Genomic DNA, 23,000 nt, shown 5'->3' with positions numbered 1-23,000 from the left:
AAGAGAAAAGTCACATATGGGGCCACCCTTCTCAGAACTGGAAAGGGTCTTAGGATGATAAAAGGGTAGTTAGTAGCAGAGGTGACCCTGGGATTGTGAACAGACAGAAAGAATGTGATACGTAGAGCTGACTGTGGAAGAGATGCCGGAAGAAATATTATCTGGAACACACAGAAGTCTGAGGTATAAGTATCTGCACGCTTTACAGGCCCTGAACAGCACATCACATTTTAAAAAGTGGAGTTTGTAGTTTCCATCCCAGACTCCCTGAAGAAGGGGAGGGGCTTAGGGAGCTGTATTTTGTCCTCTCCTGTAGCGTCAATAAAGTAGGCTGAGTGAGAGCCCCGTACCCGTCTGAAAAAAAAGGTGGAGTTTGTTATGAGGCCTCAAAGCCCTCAAGAAAATATTAAATTCCAATAAAATGTGACTAAGGAAGGAAAATATGTAATATCCTCTAAAATTTTTTTCCATTAAAAATAGTTAAAATAAAATTCAGTGCTTAAGCAAAATTTCCCAAAGTATGTTCCTCTGAATATGGTTCTATAGCTATTCTGCAGAAGAAGGTTCCAAGGATATTTGGGAAACATTGCTAATGGCATCGGCCACCCTCCTCCTAAAGATTCATAATGTACATCAGCATGTTAGTGACTCCAGGTGGTCTAATGGTATGAAAATCAGCCTGTCTCTCTTTAACCTCATGTTCCCCAATTTTATCGGGCCATGGAACTCTCCTTTCATGGAATATCTATTAACATTCCAAGGAACCAGTATTCTTTGGAATGCATTTTGGAAAAAACTGATCAAAGGATTAAGACATAGCTAACAAGAAGAGTACTTGCTGTAATTTGTTAATTTTAGACCATCCTGCAAAGTTAAAAATATAAGTGATAACTTGATTTTACATAAAACTTTTCTTTGAAGGAGCCTTGAAACACAGTGGACTCAGGATATCTTGATAGATTCAGACTGACAAATAAAAATCTAATTATTTCTTGTTTCTATTTTTCTCTATATATTGAACAGCGTTTATTTGTAGCATTCCAATGGAAATTTTTTAAATCTGGGAAAGTAATCACTCTAGATTTTAAAAATCTAGAACAGTAACAGAAAATGATAAGTACGGGATGTTTGACCCGCATGTCTTTACATCTCATACAAGAAAACAAAAAAACAAACAGAAACCTCTGGTATGCTAATGCTTGTGATTGTTGCATGTTGGTGAATATAAATACCACACCACTATGCAAACTTTGTCACAAGACACAGAAGGGAAAGCACTGTAGTACCTCTGCCTTCTCTCTATATTTTTTTTCTTACGGAAACTTAGTGCTATATATATTACAAATTGATGCTTACAATCTACTGCCTCAATCTTTATTAGGGACTGCATGAGAAGCAATGAGGTTTTTTAAAAATTTTTTATTGTGGGTGATTTACAATGTACTGTCAATTTCTGCTGTACAGCCATGTGACTCTGTTATACATATACATACATTCTTTTTTTCATATTATCCTCCAACATGTTTTATCACAAGTGATTGGATATAGTTCCAGAGAGACAATGAGTTTAAACTGTAGTCCTTTCAGTTAAGATCTAAGAAAGTCCTTGTGAATAGTTTATCATTTATTGTAATTATTTTTGATAGTGCTATTTATTCCCTTATTATAAAACAGTGTGCCAGTCTCTAGACATTTTTGCTTAAATACCGACTGGGGTCACAAGTGAAAAGAAGTTTGGTCCTCATTTACCTCATACCAGCAGTTGGGTTGGCACACAGCTACAGAACTGCTGGGGCTCTTTTTATTTAATTTGGCATCCCTTCCTGAACAGTACTAGGACTTTTACTTCAATGACTCCACTGGGCTTTGCCATAATTTCTATGCTGTATCAGTAAAGTCTATGGAAGAGATGCCTAAGCAAACCTGAAAGCAGTCTAGGAATGCTTCTAGTTCAGGTATTTTGTTTGTTTTGTTTTGTTTTTTCTTTTCTAGGACTGCACCCATGGCATATGGAGATTCCCAGGCTAGGGGTCTAATCAGAGCTGTAGTTGCCAGCCTATGCCAGAGCCACAGCAACGCAGGATCCGAGCTGCATCTGTGACCTACATCACGGCTCACGGCAACACCGGATCCTTAACCCACTGAGCAAGGCCAGGGATCGAACCTGCAACCTCATGGTTCCTAGTCAGATTCGTTAACCATTGAGCCACGGCAGGAACTCCAAGTTCAGGTATTTTTAAGTCTTAGGTTCATTTAAAAATATAATATTATTCATTTAGTGAAGAAGCCGATTTTTAAAAAATTAGATCACCTTAAAACCATGTGTATGTCTGTGTGTTAAGAGTTTGTACTTTTTGCACAAATTATCTTAGAATAATTTCCCTAAACTCTGAATCAGACTGTCAAGAAAATATAGGCCTAATTTCTGAATTAGCCACATGTTAATTATATGACATGGTCATATATCTTTATCTCTATAATTCTGAGTTTCTTGTCTATAAAATGGGAGTAATCTCTCTGATACACCCTGAGTATTAAAGTGATAACATGTAAAAGTCATTGGGACAGGGTCAGGTACATAATAGATCATCAGTAAATGCTTTGTTAAATGCAGTGGTGGAAAATTAAAACATTTTTAATACGTTCTGTGAATTTTACTTCTGTAGTCAGAAGAGAAAACAGCTTTACCTGATCTGTCTTCCTGTTTTACATGTCCTATACTGATGGGCATAAATGGGAAAGGAATGGAATCAAAGGAAAGAGATTTCGATCAGAATCAGAATTTTTGATTGTCAGAACTGGGTGATATCTTAGAGATTATTTGATCTAGTTCCCTAAGTTTACAAATGAGCAAACTAAGTCCCAAGAAGTATAAGTAATTTGCCTCCAAATCACAGAGAAGTTAGTGACAAATCCAGGATTGGAGCCCAATGTAAACATAAACTTTTCTTTTTTTTGTCTTTTTGCTAAACTTTTCTTATAATGAGGATTGTTAAAATTGTATGAGGTTAACAGTGCTTTTAAAAAAAAATCTTCCCTTCATCAAAAGGTCTACAAATTGGGAGTTATCGTGGCGCAGTGGTTAACGAATCCGACTAGGAACCATGAGGTTGTGGGTTCGATCCCTGGCCTTGCTCGGTGGGTTAAGGATCCAGCATTGCTGTGAGCTATGGTGTAGGTTGCAGATGTGGCTTGGATCCCACATTGCTGTGGCTCTGGCATAGGTCAGCGGCTACAGCTCCGCTTCGACCTCTAGCCTGGGAACCTCCATATCCCGCGGGAGTGGCTCTAGAAATGGCAAAAAGACAAAAAAAAAAAAAAAAAAAGTCTACAAATTGGAAATTCTAGAGAGGGTGTGGAGAAAAGGGAGCCCTCCTACACTGTTGGTAGGAGTGTAAATTGGTGCACCCACTATGGAGAACAATATGGAGGTTCCTTAAAATACTAAAAATAGAATTACCATATGATCCTGCAATCCCACTCCTGAGCATATATTCAGAGAAAACTGAAATTCGATAATATACATGCAGCCCAATGTTCAAAGCAGCATATTTACAATAGCCAAGACATGGAAGCAACCTAAATGTTCACTGACAGATAAATGGATAAGGAAGATACAGTATATTTATACAGTGGGATATTACTCAGCCATAAAAAAGAACAAAATAAATGCCGTTTGCAGCAACATGGACCTAGAGATTATCATACTAAATGAAGTCAGACAAAGAAAGACAAATGTCATATGATATTGCTTATATGTGGAATCTAAAAAAGTGGTACAAATGAACTTATTTATAAGACAGAAATAGATGCACAGACCTAGGAAAGAAACTTATGGTTACCAAAGGGGTAAAGTGTGGGAGGGGTAAATTAAGAGCTTGGTATTAACACATAAACACCACATAAAAGAGATAAACAACAAGGCCCTACTGTATAGCACACAGAACCATATTCAATCATCTTATAATAACCTATAATGGAAAATAATCTAAAAAGGAATATATAGAGAATCACTTTGCTGTACACCAGAAATTAACATGTTATAAATCAACTATACTTCCATTTTTTTAAACTCTTCCTTTAACTAACTTGAAAAATAGTTCTTTTCTTGGTTTTCTTTCTTTTTTTATATATAAAATTTTACTTTAATCCATCTGGAGTTTCCTTTTGTAAAGACTGTAAGGTTAGGATTAACTTAATGCTTTTCCCCCAAATATTTACCCAAATGACCTGTTAGAAGACCATCTAACAGGTCTTCCCTTTCCTACTGACTTGCAGTGACACCTTCATTACATTTTAAGTTATTTTTATACTAAAATCAATATCTATCCTCAATTCTTTTATTCCATTGATCCATCTGTTAATTTTTGTGCCCATAGGATGCTATAATAATTACTTCAATTAGATCATGTTTTGTTTGTTTGTTTGTTGTCTTTTTAGGGCCACACCTGTGGCATATAGACGTTCCCAGGCTATGGCTGGAAATGGAGCTGTAGCTGGGGGCCTTCACCACAGCCACAGCAACGCAGATCTGAGCCACATCTGTGAGCTATACCACAGCTCATGGCAGTGCCAGATCCTTAACCCACTGAGCCAGGCCAGAGGTCAAACCCACTTTCTCATGGATACTAGTCGGGTTTGTTACTGCTGAGCCATGATGGGAACTCCCAGTTACATCATATTTTAATAAGAAATATGAAAAGTTCACCTTCATTAATCTTCTTTAGGAAAAAAAAAAAAGAACCCTCTGCTCATTTACTTTTTAAGATGATGAACACTAGCAAGTTGAAAATAATTAATATTCCATGCAAACCAAATAAAACCCATAAAATTTTTGATTGGAATTACATTAGATATAAAGATTAATTTGGAAAGAACTGGCATTTTTATTATAATCATTTCTCCTTTTCAAGTATGATATATCCTTTTATTTATTCAAATGTTCTTTGACTCTGCTTTGTAAATTCAAGGCATAGCTTGTAAAGACTTTAAAAGCATGCAACGATGATCTAGGCATGAGAAAATTAATTCTACCTGAAGAGATCTGAGAAGACATTTTTATGGCCCTAAAGAGGAGAGCTCTACAAATGTAGGCAAATGAGATACATGATACTTCATTACTTAACTTGACACAGCCTAACTCAATTATACAGTTCCTTAACAAGTTGTTATTCGAAGTCATTAACCATATACACACATTAAAAGTAAATTTTTACTGGAGTTCCCATTGTGGTGCCGCAGAAACCAATCTGACTAGTATCCATGAGAATGCGGGTTCAGAATCTGGCAATTGCCATGAGTGGTGGTGTAGGTTGCAGATGTGGCTCAGATCCCACATTGCTGCGGCTGTGGCGTGGGCTGGCAGCTGCAGCTCCATTTCAACCCCTAGCCTGGGAATTTCCATATGTCGTGGGTGTGGCCTTGAAAAAAAAAAAAAAAGATCAGGCACTGTACTTGATGTCGGAAATATGGTCCCTGCCTCAAAGGGGTTTACAATCTAGTTGGAGGAAGTTTCCGTGTTAAAAGTACCAGCTCTGGAGAGTCGATCTTAAATGTTCTCACTACATACACACTTACACAAAAGGTAATCATGTAAGGTGACAGAAGTATTATCTAACCTTATTGTCATGATCATTTCACAGTATATACATCTAATTGTTGCACTGTACACCTTAAACTTACTCAGTATGATCCATCAACTATATTTCAGTATTGCTAGGGAGAAAAAGTACCAGCTCTTCTTCTAATCCTTGAGTTAATGTAGCTTCTCACTAAGTAGTTTGAGCTTTTATTTCTATTCCCAGACCAAGGCAGAGAAATTTATCTACAAATTTCTTGGTCATCAGGGAAGCAATTTTTGGTGGGGTCTCTGATCTCCCCTTCAGATGCAAGTCAAAATCTCCATCCTCAAAGCTACCTGTAGGGAAGTATAGAATATGGATTAAGAATGCCAACTTGGAAGTCAGACTGTCTGAGTTTGAATTATGACTCTTTGACTTTTAGCTGTGTGACTCTGGTTATTTAACAACCTTTGCCTCAGTTTCCACAAATATAAAAGTAGCAATAGTATTTAATTTACAGGGTTATTGTGAGATTACATGAGATAATCTGTCTATATTGTACTTAACACCATGCCCAACACGGAGAAGTACTCAGAAGTGCTATTACTTAACATGCAGTTTCCTGAGCAGAGCATACATTTCAGCTTAGATTGCAGCTATGCCTGGAAGAATAGCTAAGTGTCCTGTAAATGCTCCAGATTAGAACATGGAGGTTGTGAGGGAAATATCCTCCCCTCTAGCAAAATCTAGATCCTACACTTGAAAGTACTGGTAAATGGAATAATAAATCCAAAACTCTGGAAAGAGAGTTCCCGTCGTGGTGCAGCAGAAACGAATCCGACTGGGAACCATGAGGTTGCAGGTTCGATCCCTGGCCTTGCTCAGTGGGTTAAGGATCCGGCATTGCCTTGAGCTGTGGTGTAGGTCACAGATGCAGCTCGGATCCTGTTGCTGTGACTGTGGTGTAGGCTGGCAGCTACAGCTCCCATTTGACCCCTAGCCTGGAAAGCTCCATATGCCGCAGGTATGGCCCTTAAAAGCAAAAAAAAATAAAATAAAACAAACAAACAAACAAACAAACAAAAAACAACTCTGGAAAGATGATGACAGGTACTTCCCCTGAGATTTCAGTGTTTTAGGTTAAATGATAATTCCCTAATGAAAATGGTACAGTTTTGAAAACCCTTCACTGAAAGACTCAATCCTCTTTTCCCCTAAATTGTGGTTATATTAAACAAATCCAACATTAGGTATCAAGTACTTCTTTAAATAGGTGAAGAGGAACTTGCGACAGTGTTTTCTTGGTGGTCAGCTACCTCTCTGAGGTGATTGCCTGTTGTCACTTTACAACCTCTCCTGATAACCTTTCATAAGGATTGGCCCCTTTAAATTAGAAATAGAATGCAAACTATTGCTCATGGAATGGATTTACAGTGAGATTTTGTTGTGTAGCACGGAGAACTATGTCTAGATACTTACAACGCAGCACGACAATGGGAGAAAAAATTATGTATACATGTATGTGTAACTGGGTCCCCATGCTGTACAGCGGGGAAAAAAAGTGTGTTGGGGGAAATAACAGTAAAAAATAAACAAATTAGAAACAGAAAATGATATTTTGAAACTGAGAGAAGAGTTTTCTTAGAAACATCTTAAGCAGGTTAGATCCCCAGGCAAACTCTCATGAGTTATTAATACAATTGAACCTAATCACTGGACATTTCTGGGCCTCTCATCAGCAAGGCAGGGGAAAGGAGAACTCTTTTTCTCTAGTGGTACTAGTGGCTTGGAAACATGGGCTAAGGGAAGCAGGGTATCTCATCAGGAAATACCCCAAGAATACATTTCTTTATAGGCTGGATCTTCCTCACCTCCTATCTTATCTTTTTCTTCCATACATATTCTGTTTCTTCCAGCCAGAATTTCTTTCCTCCTCTGGGTAGTACAATGCCTTGAGTAGGACGTATAGAGTAGTGACAATGTAGAGATGTTCTCCCACCCCTGTCCCAAACCCTGAGTGTAAACTGGAAAAATAGAAGATCAGTGTGACCATCTACGTAGGAGTTGATTTAAAAGACCTAGGCCCCAAATAGGATTTAGTCTATTTAGTGTGACCAAAGAAAGAGGATGTCAGCTGAAGGTGAATGGTCTTTTATACCAGGAAATTAGTAAAGAGGAAGGCACTGGTTAAGAACATAGACTCTCTATCAGAGAGGCCTGGATTTGAATTCTGGGCTCTACCACTGACTAATTGTATAACTGGAGCAATTTCTCCAAGCACTCTTTTTTTAATCAGCAGCATGGAATAACATCACTCATTCTGCAGGGATAGATGTGGTCACGGAAGCTCAGCACAGTGCAGCATAATTTCGTATAGTCAAGTCCAAGCAGACAATAGTTATTTATGATAAAAAGTTGAATCAGAGAGTCAGAATTTCTCAGTGCCCATAAAGCACTCACTTCACAGGGATGCATTCATATCCCTTTGGCAGGAGTAGTTTCACAGATGGATGCATCAGACTATAAGTGTGCAATGCTGTTCACATGAAGATAGTCCAACTAATTACCCTTAGTCAGTCTCCCTGTTGACTAAGCAGGCTTCTATCTGGGCTTTCTGTGTAGCTTTGTAATAAGGATACAATATGTTCATCATATCAGGCTGACTTGACCATTCAGGTTTGTTTGGCCATTGTAGCTCTCCTTAGAATGAACAAAGTAGTGTTCCAGTTTATACATCAGCCTCTTGTGAGTCTAGCTGCACCCAAGAAATAGATCAACTGTAACAAAATCAATCTCTAATTCTGTAAAGTCGAGCGTTACACCCTGGGCTGCACCCAAGTAATAGTACTCTAGGGGGCTCTGAGCTGCAGATTGCTGACCTGCAAGACAAGTATAGCCTAGAGACTACTTTCCTTGAACTTTAAATTATCTGAACAAATATTTAACAATCAGGAGATTTCACAAAAAATGTGAACGTGAGTTTCCAGCTTCTTCTGAAAACCTGGCCAAGGGATTAGAGCTGAGGCAGCTATTTCCTGTAGGGAGGGCCTGTCTCCTCAGTTCAGCCTCCTAGTAAGGTAGACCCACCTGGTCATTTCAGTCCGTTATCACCTGCTTGACCTCAGAGGACTTCTGTGATTCCTGTTCTAAATGAGAGCACTTTGGACATTCTCTTAGGGTTTGTTTGTTTGTTTTGTTTTGTTTTTTCTCTTGCTTTTTATGGCCTCACCCTCGGCATATGGATTTCCCAGGCTAGGGGTCCAATTGGAGCTATAGCCGCCAGCCTATGCCATAGACACAGCAACACAGGATCTGAGCTGCGTCTGCGACCTACGCCACAGCTCATGGCAACACCGCATCCTTAACCCACTGAGCGAGGCCAGGGATGGAACCCACAACCTCATGGTTACTAGTCAGATTCGTTTCCGCTGTGCCACAATAGGAACTCCTCCCTTAGGGTTTTTACTTCTTGCAAAAGAGGGAGAAGGTCAGGAAGGAAAAGTCTATCAAATGAATACTTTCCCGCTTTTTCCTCATTTAATACAAACAGATGATAAGTTTGGAAACATCCATATTTTCAGAACTAAGAGTGTGCATGGTTGCCTTCAGACCTCTAGTTACCAACTATAAACAGATGTATTCAGACTATCATTGGAGATGGAGATGGGAATGAGAAGACTATATAAATCAAGCATTTTAGTGGCCTCTAGTATCCCAATTTTATAGTCTGATGAGAAGGATCTCCTGGGCTTATATTATACATTCTGATTCAGAAGCTGTGCTTTTAAAGGAAGTACACGACGAATCACTGTCATCTATGGGTACTTACTTCCACCATAGAGGTTTTAAAAGGCTAGGAATGCATACTTGATTTCAAGTACAGTTTAAGGTACAATGGGTTAGAATATTGGAGAACACAGCAATAGTACTTATTCATCTCAAGTACCTCTCAGGAGATAATTAACCTGGGTCATGAGAAAAACAATTCTATTAGGCCCATTTCTCTTGTGGCTAATACTGTTGTGCTCCTTGCTAAAGTATTTTTCCTTTGCTTCATTTTAAACAGACCACTTACTGTAATGTTGCAAGCATTACCACTTTTGTAACTGTTCTACTTTCCTCTTTGCAATGAAAAAAGCAACAGTCGTTAGATAAAAACATGAAGTTTTATGTTTTTACTCATGAAGATGTAACTCTTATGAAAATGTGGAGTGGCAGTCTAGACATAGCCATTTACGGGTGGTTCACCATCAACAAAGAGAAGTGGCAATTTCATCCATAAAGAATACAGAGTTTTAGGGTACTTCCCCGTTTTGATGCATACTTTGCTCCATGCTAGATGTTTGCAAGAAAGCAAAGAAGATCAATTGCAGAGAATTCTAACTTTTGGGGGGTGTCATGAACCCCTCTGGAAGTCTGGTGGAGGCTATGGATCCTTTCTTAGAATAATGTTTTTATAAATTCATAAAATAATATACATTAGAAACCAATTATATTGAGATACAGTTCTATCTATGTAACCCTTGTGTATTAAACCTATCAGAGAGCTGACTCAGGCTCTTCCATCTACTTATATTTTCAAAGTGGAATTATGAGGTTAGAAATACAACCTCTTAGTATGAAGTCAAACAAACATGAAAACTCAAGTCCAAAGCCCATGTCACAAAGTGCAAGGACATTAGATCACATCAGGGGGCAGGACTAGTTAATTAGCAGGTGACTGCTGACCTGGGATGAGTCTAGGGCAGTGCAAAGTCTCTCTTCTTGCATCCCCCAAATCCCTCTTCTCTCTGTCCACTCACGCTTGAAGTCCCTTAACAGAGTCTAACTCCTTTGGTTTAATTAAATAGAGGACTTATTCTTGTTAAAAAGCAAAACCCATGGGAGAGGTAATACCCTATATGCCAAAGATTTTCAAATTTATTTTCAGCAGTAGACACTATTTTTTCAAATGCAATCTTAAATAGAATGCTGGTATGTAAATAAATGCAAGTTTTATACAAATTTAGTGTAATATTATATGTTGTGTTATACATAAATGAGAATACATATATATTTATGTGCATTTACATATAAATCAACATTGGAAACAGGCTATATTGGGGGGGGGGGTGCTGTGCCCGTGGCATGCAGAAGTTCCCATGCCAGGAATCAAACCATGAGCCACAGTAGTGACAATGCCAGATTCTCTAACTATGAGGACAACAGGGAACTCCAGAAGCAGGCTATTTTGATAAAGACAAATTATAAAATCAAGAGTTATAGATAATAGCTCTAATCTACTTTCATCATAGCATATACCTTATTTCTGTACTGTATTTTGTCTGACAAGATGGCGGAAAATCCTGACAAAAGTAGATAAATAATTTCAAATAGCTAACAGTTTGTTATGGCATTTATAATTTCAGGATTTTCCTCAATTAAAATGATCCAGGAGTTCATGCAGTGCAGTGGGACTGGAGGCGTCTCGGGAGCACTGGTTTGCATGTTTGATCCCCAACCTGGGATACTGGGTTAAGGATCCGGTGTTGCTGCAGCTGAAGCTTAGGTTGCTACTGCAGCTCAGATCTGATTTCTGTTCCGGGAACACCAAATGCTGTGAGACGTCCAAAAATGAAAAAAATCCAGAAATTTAAAGAGTAGTAGGAATTTTTTGTTTCAAAGTAGAATCACTAATAATATTTAACAACTGCTCATATGCTTTACTTATTAAGGATTAGTTGATAAGTACTTAATTTGGGGAGATTTGACAAGTAGATTTGTAAATAATTTGAATCCTGAATGCCCTACTTACTTTATAACCTTACGCAAGTAGCTTAATCTTAGTCTCACTTTCCTCATGTGTAACATGATTACAAAAATAGCATCTATTTTATAGGTGAAAGGGTGAAATAAGACAGTGTACATAGAGCACTTAGCAGAATGTCTGGCATACCTAGTGAGGACTATTATTATTGAAGAGTTGAGTGACCAAATGTGCTTTTCAAATGCGCCATGTGGCATTTTTAAATGTTCATCACATCCCATTTAAATAGATTTTCAGATATCTCAGCATACTTCTTTTTCAGATATTCACTCAGTTTCAAAACAATCTCATTTTGTTTTGCATGTTGAGTCCAAATTTTAAGATGATGCTTTATTGCTGACCTTTTGTGTGCAGGTGTAAACACAGTAACATCGCAATCCTGCAATGCCAAACAAAGATTGTGTAGCACATTTTGAATCAGGTAAGAACCACCCTAACCTAAAAATGAGCAGCAAAACAATTTATAATGCTGTATTATCATGATGCAACATGCATTAGTGTAACTGGACAACTATTACATTGTGCTAACCATGTGCTTGCCTGGCTTTTAATAGATAGGAGCACACAGGTGTTGTATGTAATACTAATACCAGTTAATGTTTAGGGAATGCTTACCTGGGGCTAGGCACTGCTTTAAGACCTTGACATATATTAGCTCATTTAACCTTCACTTATTTATCTTGTATGATTATTATTGGAGTGTATTGAACAGACATGCATTTCAAAATAGGACTAATACAAAAATAAACCCTATCTAATAAAAACAAACACCCTTATAAGAAATTCAAATGTACATGCACACACACACACACACACACACACACACACATATGTGCGTGCATGCATGCATATGTGTGTGTGCCCACATGCTCATGGAGTTAACCAGACAGCACCAGTTAACATTAATGGTATATAATGCATTAAAATTTGGTATCTAGGAATTCCCATGTGGCTCAGTGGATTAAGGATCTGATGTTGTCACTGCAGCGACTCAGCTCACTGCTGTGGCATGAGTTCGATGTCTGGCCCAGAAACTTCTGCATGTCACAGGCACAATCAAAAAAAGATTGGTATCCAACTTAAGTATGTATGTATTATTCTGTATTACACTTCAAAATAGTTTAAATATTTAATATAAAAATGAAATATGAATGAAATAATTGCAGACTCCCTTAAACTCTCTGGAATTCTCACAACAATTTGAAACCCATACATAGCATTAAACTTTATTATTCATTTATACTGGAGCATGAAAGGAGCCAAATCAGATCCCTTTCTGGACACAAAGGTGTGAAAAATGGTGGTGAACCATAATGAAAAAGAATATGTACACTTTCTGTACAGAAATTAACACAACATTGTTAATCAACCATACATCAGTAAAAAATTTTTTAAAAGTTGTGAGAAAGGGAGAGGAAATAAGAGATTCTTAATATTCATTAATTTTCCAGAAAGACACAACCTTATTGGGCAACTATTTTGTGCCAGCAAAGTTAATATCTGTAATCCCCCAACAGCCTCACCTATTATCCTGATTTTACAAAAGAGGAAATGCAGGACCTGAGATGTTAATTTGCTAACCTAGGGTCACACAATTGGAAAATGGCAGGTAGAACTCAAATTCTGAACCATTGAACTCCAAACCCTTCCTACTACCCCAAACCCCCTCCCATCTAGCCTCCCCATTTTACCCACCAGGAAACTAAAGATGAGTGAACTAGAGTAACTTGCTTCTGGAAACAGTTAGTTACTGGCCAGGCTGTTACAAGAATCCAGGAACAAGGGTGTTTCACTAGGTAAACTCCATTATCAGATGGCCCAGTGGGAGGATGCCCTATGCCGCTAGCCTACTGAGGACCAGCAAAACCACTTCTTCACATCTAGACGCCATCAGGTAATAAGCTTCAGTGCAGGGATTGGATGGATGAGACCATTTTAGTCCTCTCCTATTATGTGTAAAACACTGCTTGGTGCAGTGGGGGATGTGAAAAACACATAGACCAGATTACAGGGTCTCTATCCTCATATTGGTATGGGAAAGAAGGCATTATCTCATGAAATATTAAACAGAATCCCTGGAAGGGACCTTGGTAATACTTTGGTTCTCCCCCTCGACCCCTATAATAATGTAAGCTTTAAAGGACAGTATAAAACATGACATAATACAATATGTGAAAATTGCCAATAGTCCCTTATTTCCAGAGCACTTATTTGGTAAATGCTTCAGATTATCTCATTTAAATCTCAGTACAAGTCCATACTCTTGTATGGACATTTTACACATGAGGAAATGGAGGCTGTTTCAGGGAGGTTCCCCTTCTAAGAAGAATCTGCACCAGGCAGTGAGACCTAGAATCACTATGCTCAGAGCTAGAAAGTGGTTGGAGTTTGGCTTGGGGTTGGTTTAGGAATGCATGCAAGGTCTCAGCACGGAAACTCGAGAAATAAGCCTTCTCAAGAAGTTAGAGAACTCACTACAATGAGATTTTTCACTAGTGTTATCTGATGAGGGTATGGCCTTGAGTTGCCTCTCGCAAAGTAATGAACTTCTGTGAGAGAACTGGACGTGAGCTCGTGACGTTTGTGAAATCATTTTCTTCAGCTTTCCCAGCACTCCAAACCAAGGAAGAACTCAAATTCTCAAAAGCAGCAATATTCGAAAGCAATACACCACCACTTCTACTGCCACCACCACTACCGTGTTGGTGGAGTCTATTTCATAGGCTATGAGTCAAGAAAAACATGAAAAATCACTGTTTTCTTGAAAATCCTTTCTAAGCAACCTGAAGAGGAAGCTCTCTTTAATGACAGAAGTGGGGATGTTGTATATGCCATCACAGTCCTGGGGTAATGATTGTGTGTCATAAATAGGATATGGCATTTCTGAATGTCTTTAAAGCTATTTCCTTTTGTTCAACTAATTTAATTTACCAAATGCTCCTGGGAAAAGGGAGGGGGACCAAGATGCTGACTCCACATTTCCTGAAAAATCAACATTTTCTTTTGAAACTGCTCTCAGAGAAATTACGTCTGATTGTTGTCAGCTGGCTCCCTCAAACCCTACCTCTGTCAGAATTCTGCCCTGGCAGGTGTGAGATAGAATAGATGCAGAACTTGAGTGAATACCCACATCTGTTTTTGGAAAAAAGGAACAGAAGCAGCACAGAAGGAAGTAAGAGAGATAATTGCTGGCTTGAACTACAATACATTTTACTTGTGGGCAGAGGGCCAGCTTACAGCAGGCGGAATATGCAGGCCCATCTTATTGGAATTCAGGGGTGGGCCTCCATTCTTGTCCAGAGACAGCTGTAAACCAGCAGCCCATAGCATCACAATCAGGCACTGAGTTTTGTCAAGGAATGCTGATATGTACAGAAGCAGCTTTGTCTGCTTCAACTGCACCCCTGCCTAGTGAAATGACAGTCAATCTCTGATTCCAGATGACAAGAACTGGATAAAAACTTAAAACAAATGGTGACCTTTCAAAAGATTAATTTGTTTACCAACAAAATGTTCCCTCTTTGTCATCTGAGATGGGGGTGACCTTCACTTTCCCATATCTAGGCTGAAAGGATGCTGACTCTAGTCATCTGTTAACTCCATCTCAGCAATTATTCCCTTTTTTATTTTTAGTGACAAGAAGGGTTTATTAATTCACTCTGCTTCTTGTTATGGTTTATAAATGCAACAAGCTCATTCTGAATTACTGCAGTGTAACATCAATTTGTTTAAATCTAATTCTGCTACCGTTGCCAAATTATGTGGTGACTGTAATTGTGGCCATATGCGTGGGCTTAAAAAACAATCATGTTTTGAAATTGTCCTTCTCCCTGCCTCCCCCCACCCCCCAGCGGCCCGACTTACCCCCACCCCTTACTTCTGGTGCATCTTCTAATCATTTGACATTAACACAATTGCCTCACTTTCCATTACTTTATCATTTCAGAAATGAATGTGGTTTCAGTGGGAGAGATTACTACGTACACCCCAAGTGAAACAGTAAAGAATGAAGCTATGATTTGTGAAGTGTGGTTGCTACCCAACTAAGTTAGTGAAAAACACTGCATAACATATGACTCATAAAATCTAGAAATCATAATAGTATTAAATTCAACCTCATGAATAAATAAAAGATTCTAAGTTTACATTGCATTATATATTTATTTATTTGGAAAGTGGGACCAAAGGACTGGTATAATTCTACAGCAACTCATATGTTGCCAAAAAGAAAAATATTTTTATGATTCTTTTCTAGGTCATAACAGTTATAATCAGAGTTATTTGTGCAGCAATTCAAAGCAATGTTTTGTTTGGCTATTTTGTTATGCATTCATAATCGTTCTTTTAAAATTCATGGTAACAGATACATGTTTCAAGCCTTTTAAGAAACCCTTCTTATTTTAAAAAATAAATCAAAGTCAAATTTTCTGTAGATGTTTTAATGCATTGCATTAGAAAGTCTAACTGGAGCTAAATGTCAGTGAGTAAGTGTGAACAGTATCAGGGATTTCTTCTTGCCTCTCCAAACCAATAAGGTTCTACTCAAAAGCATATTAGAGGGTTTTGTGTTTTGTTTTGTTTTTAATTTGGTAAATTTAAGGTATTGAAAAATCAGTGACTTTCACTTTTAATGCTTTTTTTATAAATTGATTTTACATGAGAGAGTTACAGGATATACAACTCTGAAGGCAGTTGTGTTTGTGTGTATATCTGGAGTATGTGTGTTTTCAGTGTACTAAAATCTTTGCATCAGTCCATTATTAACAGAAAGGATACACCTCTTCATGAAATGTAGAAAACACCAGTTTCTGGGAACTAGTCATGTAAATTAGCAACAAATTCAAATTTGCTCTGTCAAAAATGTCTAAGATTATTTGCAGGCTTTTGACAAGCTGTTTAAGTTTCATAAGAAGTAAGGAAACACATGGCCCTCGGCAGCCAAATAATAATCCCCTTTGAGTGTTTAGAGTAGTTCTAAAAAGCCATTAGCCCTGATGCTGCCTTTCTAATTAACTATACATCATGGCTCTAGACACATTGCTTCAGTTTGGGTAAGTGCTTTCAAAAACATTTTTATAAGTGGCAAATCACAAATGTATTTATTCCCAAATAGTCTATACGATGTTTAAAACCAAAAACTGAAATATTTCTTTCATAAGACCTTTTGCACAATTTTTCTGTTTTACAAATCTAAAATGAAAATACTGCTTTTCAGTTAGTACCGTCATATGCACATATATCAACATAAAATGATAGCGTCAACTATTCTGATTGAAGTGCCAATAGTTTGTAATGTACATGCATTTTTAAAGTGCTCTGGTGTAGATTTTTATGGAGTCAAGTTGTGGGGAGAAAAAAATCTTAAATACAATAAATGAGTATAAATTTTCTGTATGTCATACAAGGCCAAGTGCTTTCTTTGGGATTTGGTCCTCTGTGTTCAGAGGACAGGGGCACAATATCCAAGGCATTCATCCTGTTGGGGAATTTGGAAAAATGTACAATAAATGATTAAGATTCTGACCCAGAGTTCATATATAATTTTGACTTCCCTCTTTATTTCAGAATCTTTACTCAAATTCATTAAAGCAAAGCTTAATCCCCTCTAAATCTAGAGGTATGCCTTTTTAAACTTCAATACTCATCAGAAAAAGTTTACATGAAATGCTGCCATTGCCTTGGGCTACAAAGCCTCAGCGCTCCACCAGCTAAGCCAATATTAATTCTAGGTTGAAAGCGAAAACCAACAACAACAAAAGAGAAATCTGCTTCTGTCTGTACAGCCAGAGAAATAATATTTTTATTTCAAGGGCTTTGGGCTCACGGGAAGCAGATAAAAACTCTTTCACATTATTCACAGTGACATTTTAAATAAAGTTTCAGCAGGAATAAAAATATCTAACTTTCTGGCTATTTCTTCAGCTATAAAAGTATTTCTATGATAAAGTGCTCTTAAACCAAGCCTGTTAGAATAACATAAAGCACATATAAAGAAACTAAAAATATATTTCAGGGTTACATGAATGAAGTGTAGGCAGTTGAAAATGTCTATGTAGGAAATTTGGAAGATTAATCTAAAGACTATTTGCTGGTTAGAAATGGTTTTGTAACTTAGTTCTAAAATTAATCTTGTTTTTAGTTTTGATTTCACCAAAGGATACATTTAAGAGCTTTTGACAGAGGCCAAAGGTTGAAAAAGATATATTTAAAAATGTATAGATATCACTTCAGTAATTGTTTTCAGTATTAAAAATGATCTCAAAATAATTTTCCAATTAAAATGTAGCATTACTTTTGATTCTCCTAAGAAAACCCTGCAACACAGAAAGAGTACAGTCCTTGCTTTGGGACACTTAGCAGCAAGTCCGTGGCAAAATAGGCACAGACCCTGGACCCTTTAATGTCAGTCTCTGTGTCATTATTTTTCCTGTTCATCATTTTGCTGACATAAAAGATTAATCTCTGCTTTCTTCAGATTTAGAATAATGTTCTTACAATTTTGCATATTGTATGAGTATACACCATTGAAGCTCATGCTTTGCTGTTGTTTTTCTAGTGGGATCCTAGACAAGAAATAAAATATTTATTATCTCTGTATGCTTTTTGTTGCTAAATTACTTCCTCTTGTTAAAATTATAGAACTAGGTTATTTAGGGATATCAGATAAAATAGAGAAATTTGAATGAGCTATAAGTAGATCTCTTAAAAAGAGGTTTACATTTTCATAATTATTTCTAATCATAAACAGAATGAAAGCCACTCCATTTCATTTCCAAATAATTCTAAGTACAAAAGGATCAAAATTCTCACTTAAAATCTACATTATATCTTATACTAAAGTGACTCAGTTCTAAAAAAAAAAAAAGCTTATTAAAACGACTTATTACTTACACATGCTTTTCTCTGATTGATATATGGCAAACTGATTCCATAGGTCGCATTTACAGCAGCTCTGTGGTGGATGTTTTCAGGATCCTGCATGATTTTCACATTCAACCCTATCTTTTGCTGAAACAAAGAAACAATGAAACTTTCATGCTGGAAGAACAAAAATGCTTACTAACATTTTATATCCTCAAAGGAGTATAAAGTTCTTTGAGAATAATTATTTTAATGTAATTCTCACTGGAAGAAAATGCATATATATTTGGGTTTTTATTTAGGTGACTGATTAGTCTTCTATTCACAGAAAAGGAATTTTCTGCAGAATTTCCTCTATGTATCCTATTACTCGTAAAAATCCATCCTCGGACCCATTCATTTTCTCAAAAATAATGCTAGAAGCCAACCAAGGTGGACAAAGGATAGAATACCTGGTCTTGATATATTTTTAGCTTTTCACATCAAGAATTTTGCCAATGAAATCTATACTACAGCTACACAGGTAGAGGGCTCCCTTGGTCTGTTAATGTGGCCACTTTCCTCAAGGGACATTTACAGGTAAGTCTCAGTGTGGACTTGCTAAATTTACCACAGCAAACTTATCAACTCCTTCAAAGAGAGTTTGCTATCTATAGGGAAAATGTATGATACATTTTTCATTAAAAAAATAAGCACATCTCATTTGAACCATGTGTTCCTCATTTAAAACAATTCAAATGAGTTACTGCTGAGATGCTTAAATACAAACCACCGGAGTAGGGAGCACGGTGGTGGAGGGAAGGGGCACCAGCCGATAGGTGACCTCAGTTCCAGTCTTGCTCAACCCCGGACTGCCTGCATGGGACTTTGGGTAAATCATTTCCCCATTGTGGAAGCCAGTTTCTTTACTTGCAAAATGTGGAGTTAGACTTAGTCTCTTGAAGAACTATCAACTCCCCCAGTCCCTCCCTCCCCAGTTTGGCATTCTATGATTTGAGGCTAAACAGTCAATTGACACTTAAGGAATGTGGTAGTATCAACAGTTTCTGAAGGCTTTTGTGACTTTCAAATTAAGTGGGTTCTAGGGTATTCACAATGTTGTACGACTGTCACCCCTACCTTAGTTCTGGAACATTTTCATTACCCTAAAAAGAAACCTCGTATGTATTACAGTCACTGCTTATTCTTGCCTCCTCCCAGAGCCCAGCAACCACTAATCAGCTTTCTTTCTCTTGGACGTGCTCACCCTGGGCATTTCAGATAAATGGAATCAATGCCTTTGTGACATTTTTAAAAGAAGGTGTTGTGAGCAACTGGAAACACTGATTTCCTTTCAATTCAGTGTCTTAGTTCTGAGGGTGATCTGATATAATTGTTAACATAGTTATAGGAACCAGACAGACGGACTCATGAAATAGCACTTTCTTTGACTATAAGCATTCATAAATAGCCTGTGCCTGAGGTCGAAGTGAAAAGGGAGACTACTAAAACACTCCTATGGGATACATGCTATCTAGATAAGTTGTTTCTTAACACAGCCTCCAAATCTTTTATTTTTTTTTAAAGGCAGTTTTTTAAACCAAATCTTCAAATTACTTCACTCAGCTATGCATTTTATTTAACCCATGCAGGGGCACAGGTTGCAAATAAGGCACAGCTCTTACCTTCTTAAAGTACATGTGGTGACAAAAGTACTGTAGTGCCTAAGTATAAATGGCTTTCCTTCTGTGAGTAACCCACACTTACAGCACTACTCCAGGGTTTTTGCATGGAAGCTGAGTGCCTCTTTTATTGAAATTAATACCTGAACATAATTTTTTCCTTCTTAATTAAACTTTCAGAATAATTTCCATTCTACCAAGGGTCGGGAAATTACTAATATGTATTATATTGACTTCTGTAATTAGGGCGTTTTTTAAATGTGTGTAGGGTGTTTTTACAATTGATGATAATAGCTTCATCTATCATGTCTAAGCTTTGTTTGAACTTTTTAATGCTGGGATCATTGGTTCAGTGGACCATAGCAGTTTTCTTAGTTTTATTATGCTCCATCAACTTGTGTGGTTATAGGACTGGTGTAGAAAGGAAATGATCGAATATAGAATCATTGTTAAAATAGCATTAAAATTTAGTTGTTTTCTTCATTTTTACAATTCTGTGACACTGGACACAGATATTTCTGGAAAAAAATCAAAATGCATATCAGAGTCCAACAGAAATGACCAGTTGTGACAGGAAATCTATATTAGCTTTTATATTAGCTTTTAAAGCAACAAAAAGATCCCTTAAAATCATTAATATTCTAATATTTACTCTTTTGACACCCAATATGTGTATACCAAAAACACTAGTAGGTAGCACATGTGATTTAATTCTCCTTTTAAAAATATTGAGTCTGCATTTAAATATATCTAATGGTTTCACTGAAAATCACTACTCTATGCATATATAACTTAAATTTGTCTTACAAACCATCTATAGAGATGTATAGAAAAATATTTATGAGCATAAGTTGCATTATCAGACTAAGTAATAAGATTTTTTGAGAAAAACAATTACAGACTTTAAAAAACAAAAAACAGTATCAATCATTCCATTAAGCATAAAAGCATGCTCTGGAAGATGATCATTTGTTACCAACAGTATGATAAATATCGGAAATAATTTCAAAAAATTTTCTTAAATTGTTCAAGAAAAGACAGCAATTTATTTAATCTATCTTGAGTCACTAAACAATCTAAACTTTGTATTCTCTCCTTTTGATAGTAATTACAAGCAAATATATCAAATGTGACTCTCATTTAGACTTTGGTTTGTAAGAACAAAAGTTATTATCAGAGCCAATTACTGTTTTACCTACATGGCTGCACAGAAGCAGGGAGCTCAATTTTCATCTCATCAGTGATTTTGTGGTATTTATTTTATTACTATGCCCACAAAGCGATATAAGGAAATAGCTTATGCTATTAAAACTAGGGCTTGAACATAAGAGGCTAAGGTTTCTTTTAGAAGAAGTTCTGAATTAAAAACACTAGGCAGCGTGTAATGCCAGCTCCCCAGACATGGGCAGACCATAAAATGACATATTTCTGAGAAGTAGATCCCACACAGAGTAATCAAAATTGAAATGCTTCACAAACAAAGTTGAGACAAGCTATTTACTAAGTTACAGTATTATCAGCATAACATTATTCTCAACAGTGTTTGCTACAAGTAATGCCTTCTAAAGTGTATATTGCTTAATAACATGTTCCCACTGGTTAAAGATGTCTGCTGTTTAATCTCAAAACTAGAAAATAGAAAAAAAGAAAGAATCCAATCACCCTGAACACTGATTGTTTCAACCATTATTATATTTAATGGAAAGAGCAATAGATACCAAGTCCTAGTCCAAGCTATGTGAGCTTGATTTTTTATTTGTAATACCTACATCCATGGGGCTGTTATGAGCTATAAGTGACTAATGTGTGTTAAGTATCTCACAAGTGATAAGGTACTACTCAGGATCCTACTCAGAATCCTACAGACCCCCAAATAATACTGCAGTGCTTTGAAATATTTCAAGTATGTAAAAATCCATGACATCTTAATAATATCTTCCCCTCCCAAAAACCAATTTGATACAATTAATAATCTGAAAGTAAAGATACAAAAGGAAGAATCATACATTTATCCTGCTTTTCCTTTCACTCCTTTTCAGATTCATTAAAGAGTTGCTAAGGGAAAGTTCTTCAGATAAGCTAATAAATGCAGAGGGAAGGACAGAGTTACAAAATTGCCACTTTGCAGTCACTAATGAAATAATTAGTTAGGTAAACATTAGTTTTTTGCTAAAGTCATTGGGTGAAAAGTGGTGGGTAACTTGATATATGATAGCTCAAGATTGTAACACTCAGACTCACTGATCATTCTTAACATAATTAAAAGAGAAAAAAGAAATTGCCTCTTGATATGCTATAAAAGGAAGTATACAGTACCAGCTATACAGTATTCCCCCCAAAAAGATATTACCTGAATCTGATCAAGCGTCTAGATAAAAATACTTGTTTATAAGAAATAGTATGAACAGAGGAACATGTAAAATGTCACTGTGAGATTGCAGTCAGCTAAATCTAGACTAAGGGGAGTGGAGAACCTATATGACATGACAAATGAACCTGGTTTTTTTAATGAGTGACAAAAAAATTTTTATTTAAGTATAGTTTGTTTGCAATGTTATGTGTAAGTGACTTTTAGTAAAGGAAATTTTTATAGATAAAATGAGATACAAATGCAATGTGTGATATTGTACAACACAGGGAATATAGTCAGTATTTTACAATAACTATAACTGGAGCACAACCTTTATTTTTAATTTTTTATTTTGGTCACAACCATGGCATATGGAAGTTCCTGGGCCTGGGATCAAACCCACATCACAGTTGTGGCCTGCACCACAGCTGTAGCAATACCGGATCCTTAACCCTCTATGCTACATGGGAACTTCCAGAGTATAACCTTTAAAATTGAGGAGCTCCCACTGTGTCACAATGGGTAATGATCCGGCTTGTCTCTCTGAAGGTGCAGGTTGGATCCCTGGCCTAGAACGATGGGTTAAAGATCCGGTGCAGCTGTGCATAGGTCACAGCTCCAGCTTGGGTTTGATCCCTTGCCTGTGAACTTCCATATGTCTCGGGGGTGACTGAAAAAGAAAAAAAATTAAAAATTGAGAATCAGTATATTGTACATCTATAACTTACATAATGTTGTACATCATTGTACATCAACTGTAC

General features: G+C 36.9%; 2 protein-coding genes across 20 annotated transcripts in view; one reads left to right on the top strand and one right to left on the bottom strand.

The window, feature by feature from the left end:
- Positions 1-23,000, top strand: part of AAGAB (alpha and gamma adaptin binding protein) — a 308,159-nt gene that overhangs the window by 186,690 nt on the left and 98,469 nt on the right. The gene's annotated exons all lie outside the window — the stretch shown is intronic.
- Positions 1-23,000, bottom strand: part of IQCH (IQ motif containing H) — a 237,670-nt gene that overhangs the window by 179,387 nt on the left and 35,283 nt on the right. For all 17 annotated transcript variants that reach the window (XR_014817110.1, XM_084978737.1, XM_084978733.1 and 14 more), the window contains one exon: positions 18,259-18,375. Coding sequence is in view for 16 of the 17 variants with exons in the window: in XM_084978737.1 (XP_084834863.1) it covers positions 18,259-18,375 (117 nt within the window). In the remaining variant the exon portion in view is untranslated. The remainder of the gene's footprint in view (positions 1-18,258; positions 18,376-23,000) is intronic.

Source organism: Sus scrofa, chromosome 1 (genome assembly GCF_054392235.1).
Source record: "Sus scrofa isolate SSC_HxYL_T2T_F1_AM1 chromosome 1, Sscrofa_HxYL_maternal_Yorkshire_Landrace_v2.0, whole genome shotgun sequence".
NCBI classification, from domain to species: Eukaryota; Metazoa; Chordata; class Mammalia; order Artiodactyla; family Suidae; genus Sus; species Sus scrofa.
The sequence above is the reverse complement of the archived record's forward strand: the minus strand, read 5'-3'. Positions and strand labels throughout refer to the sequence as shown.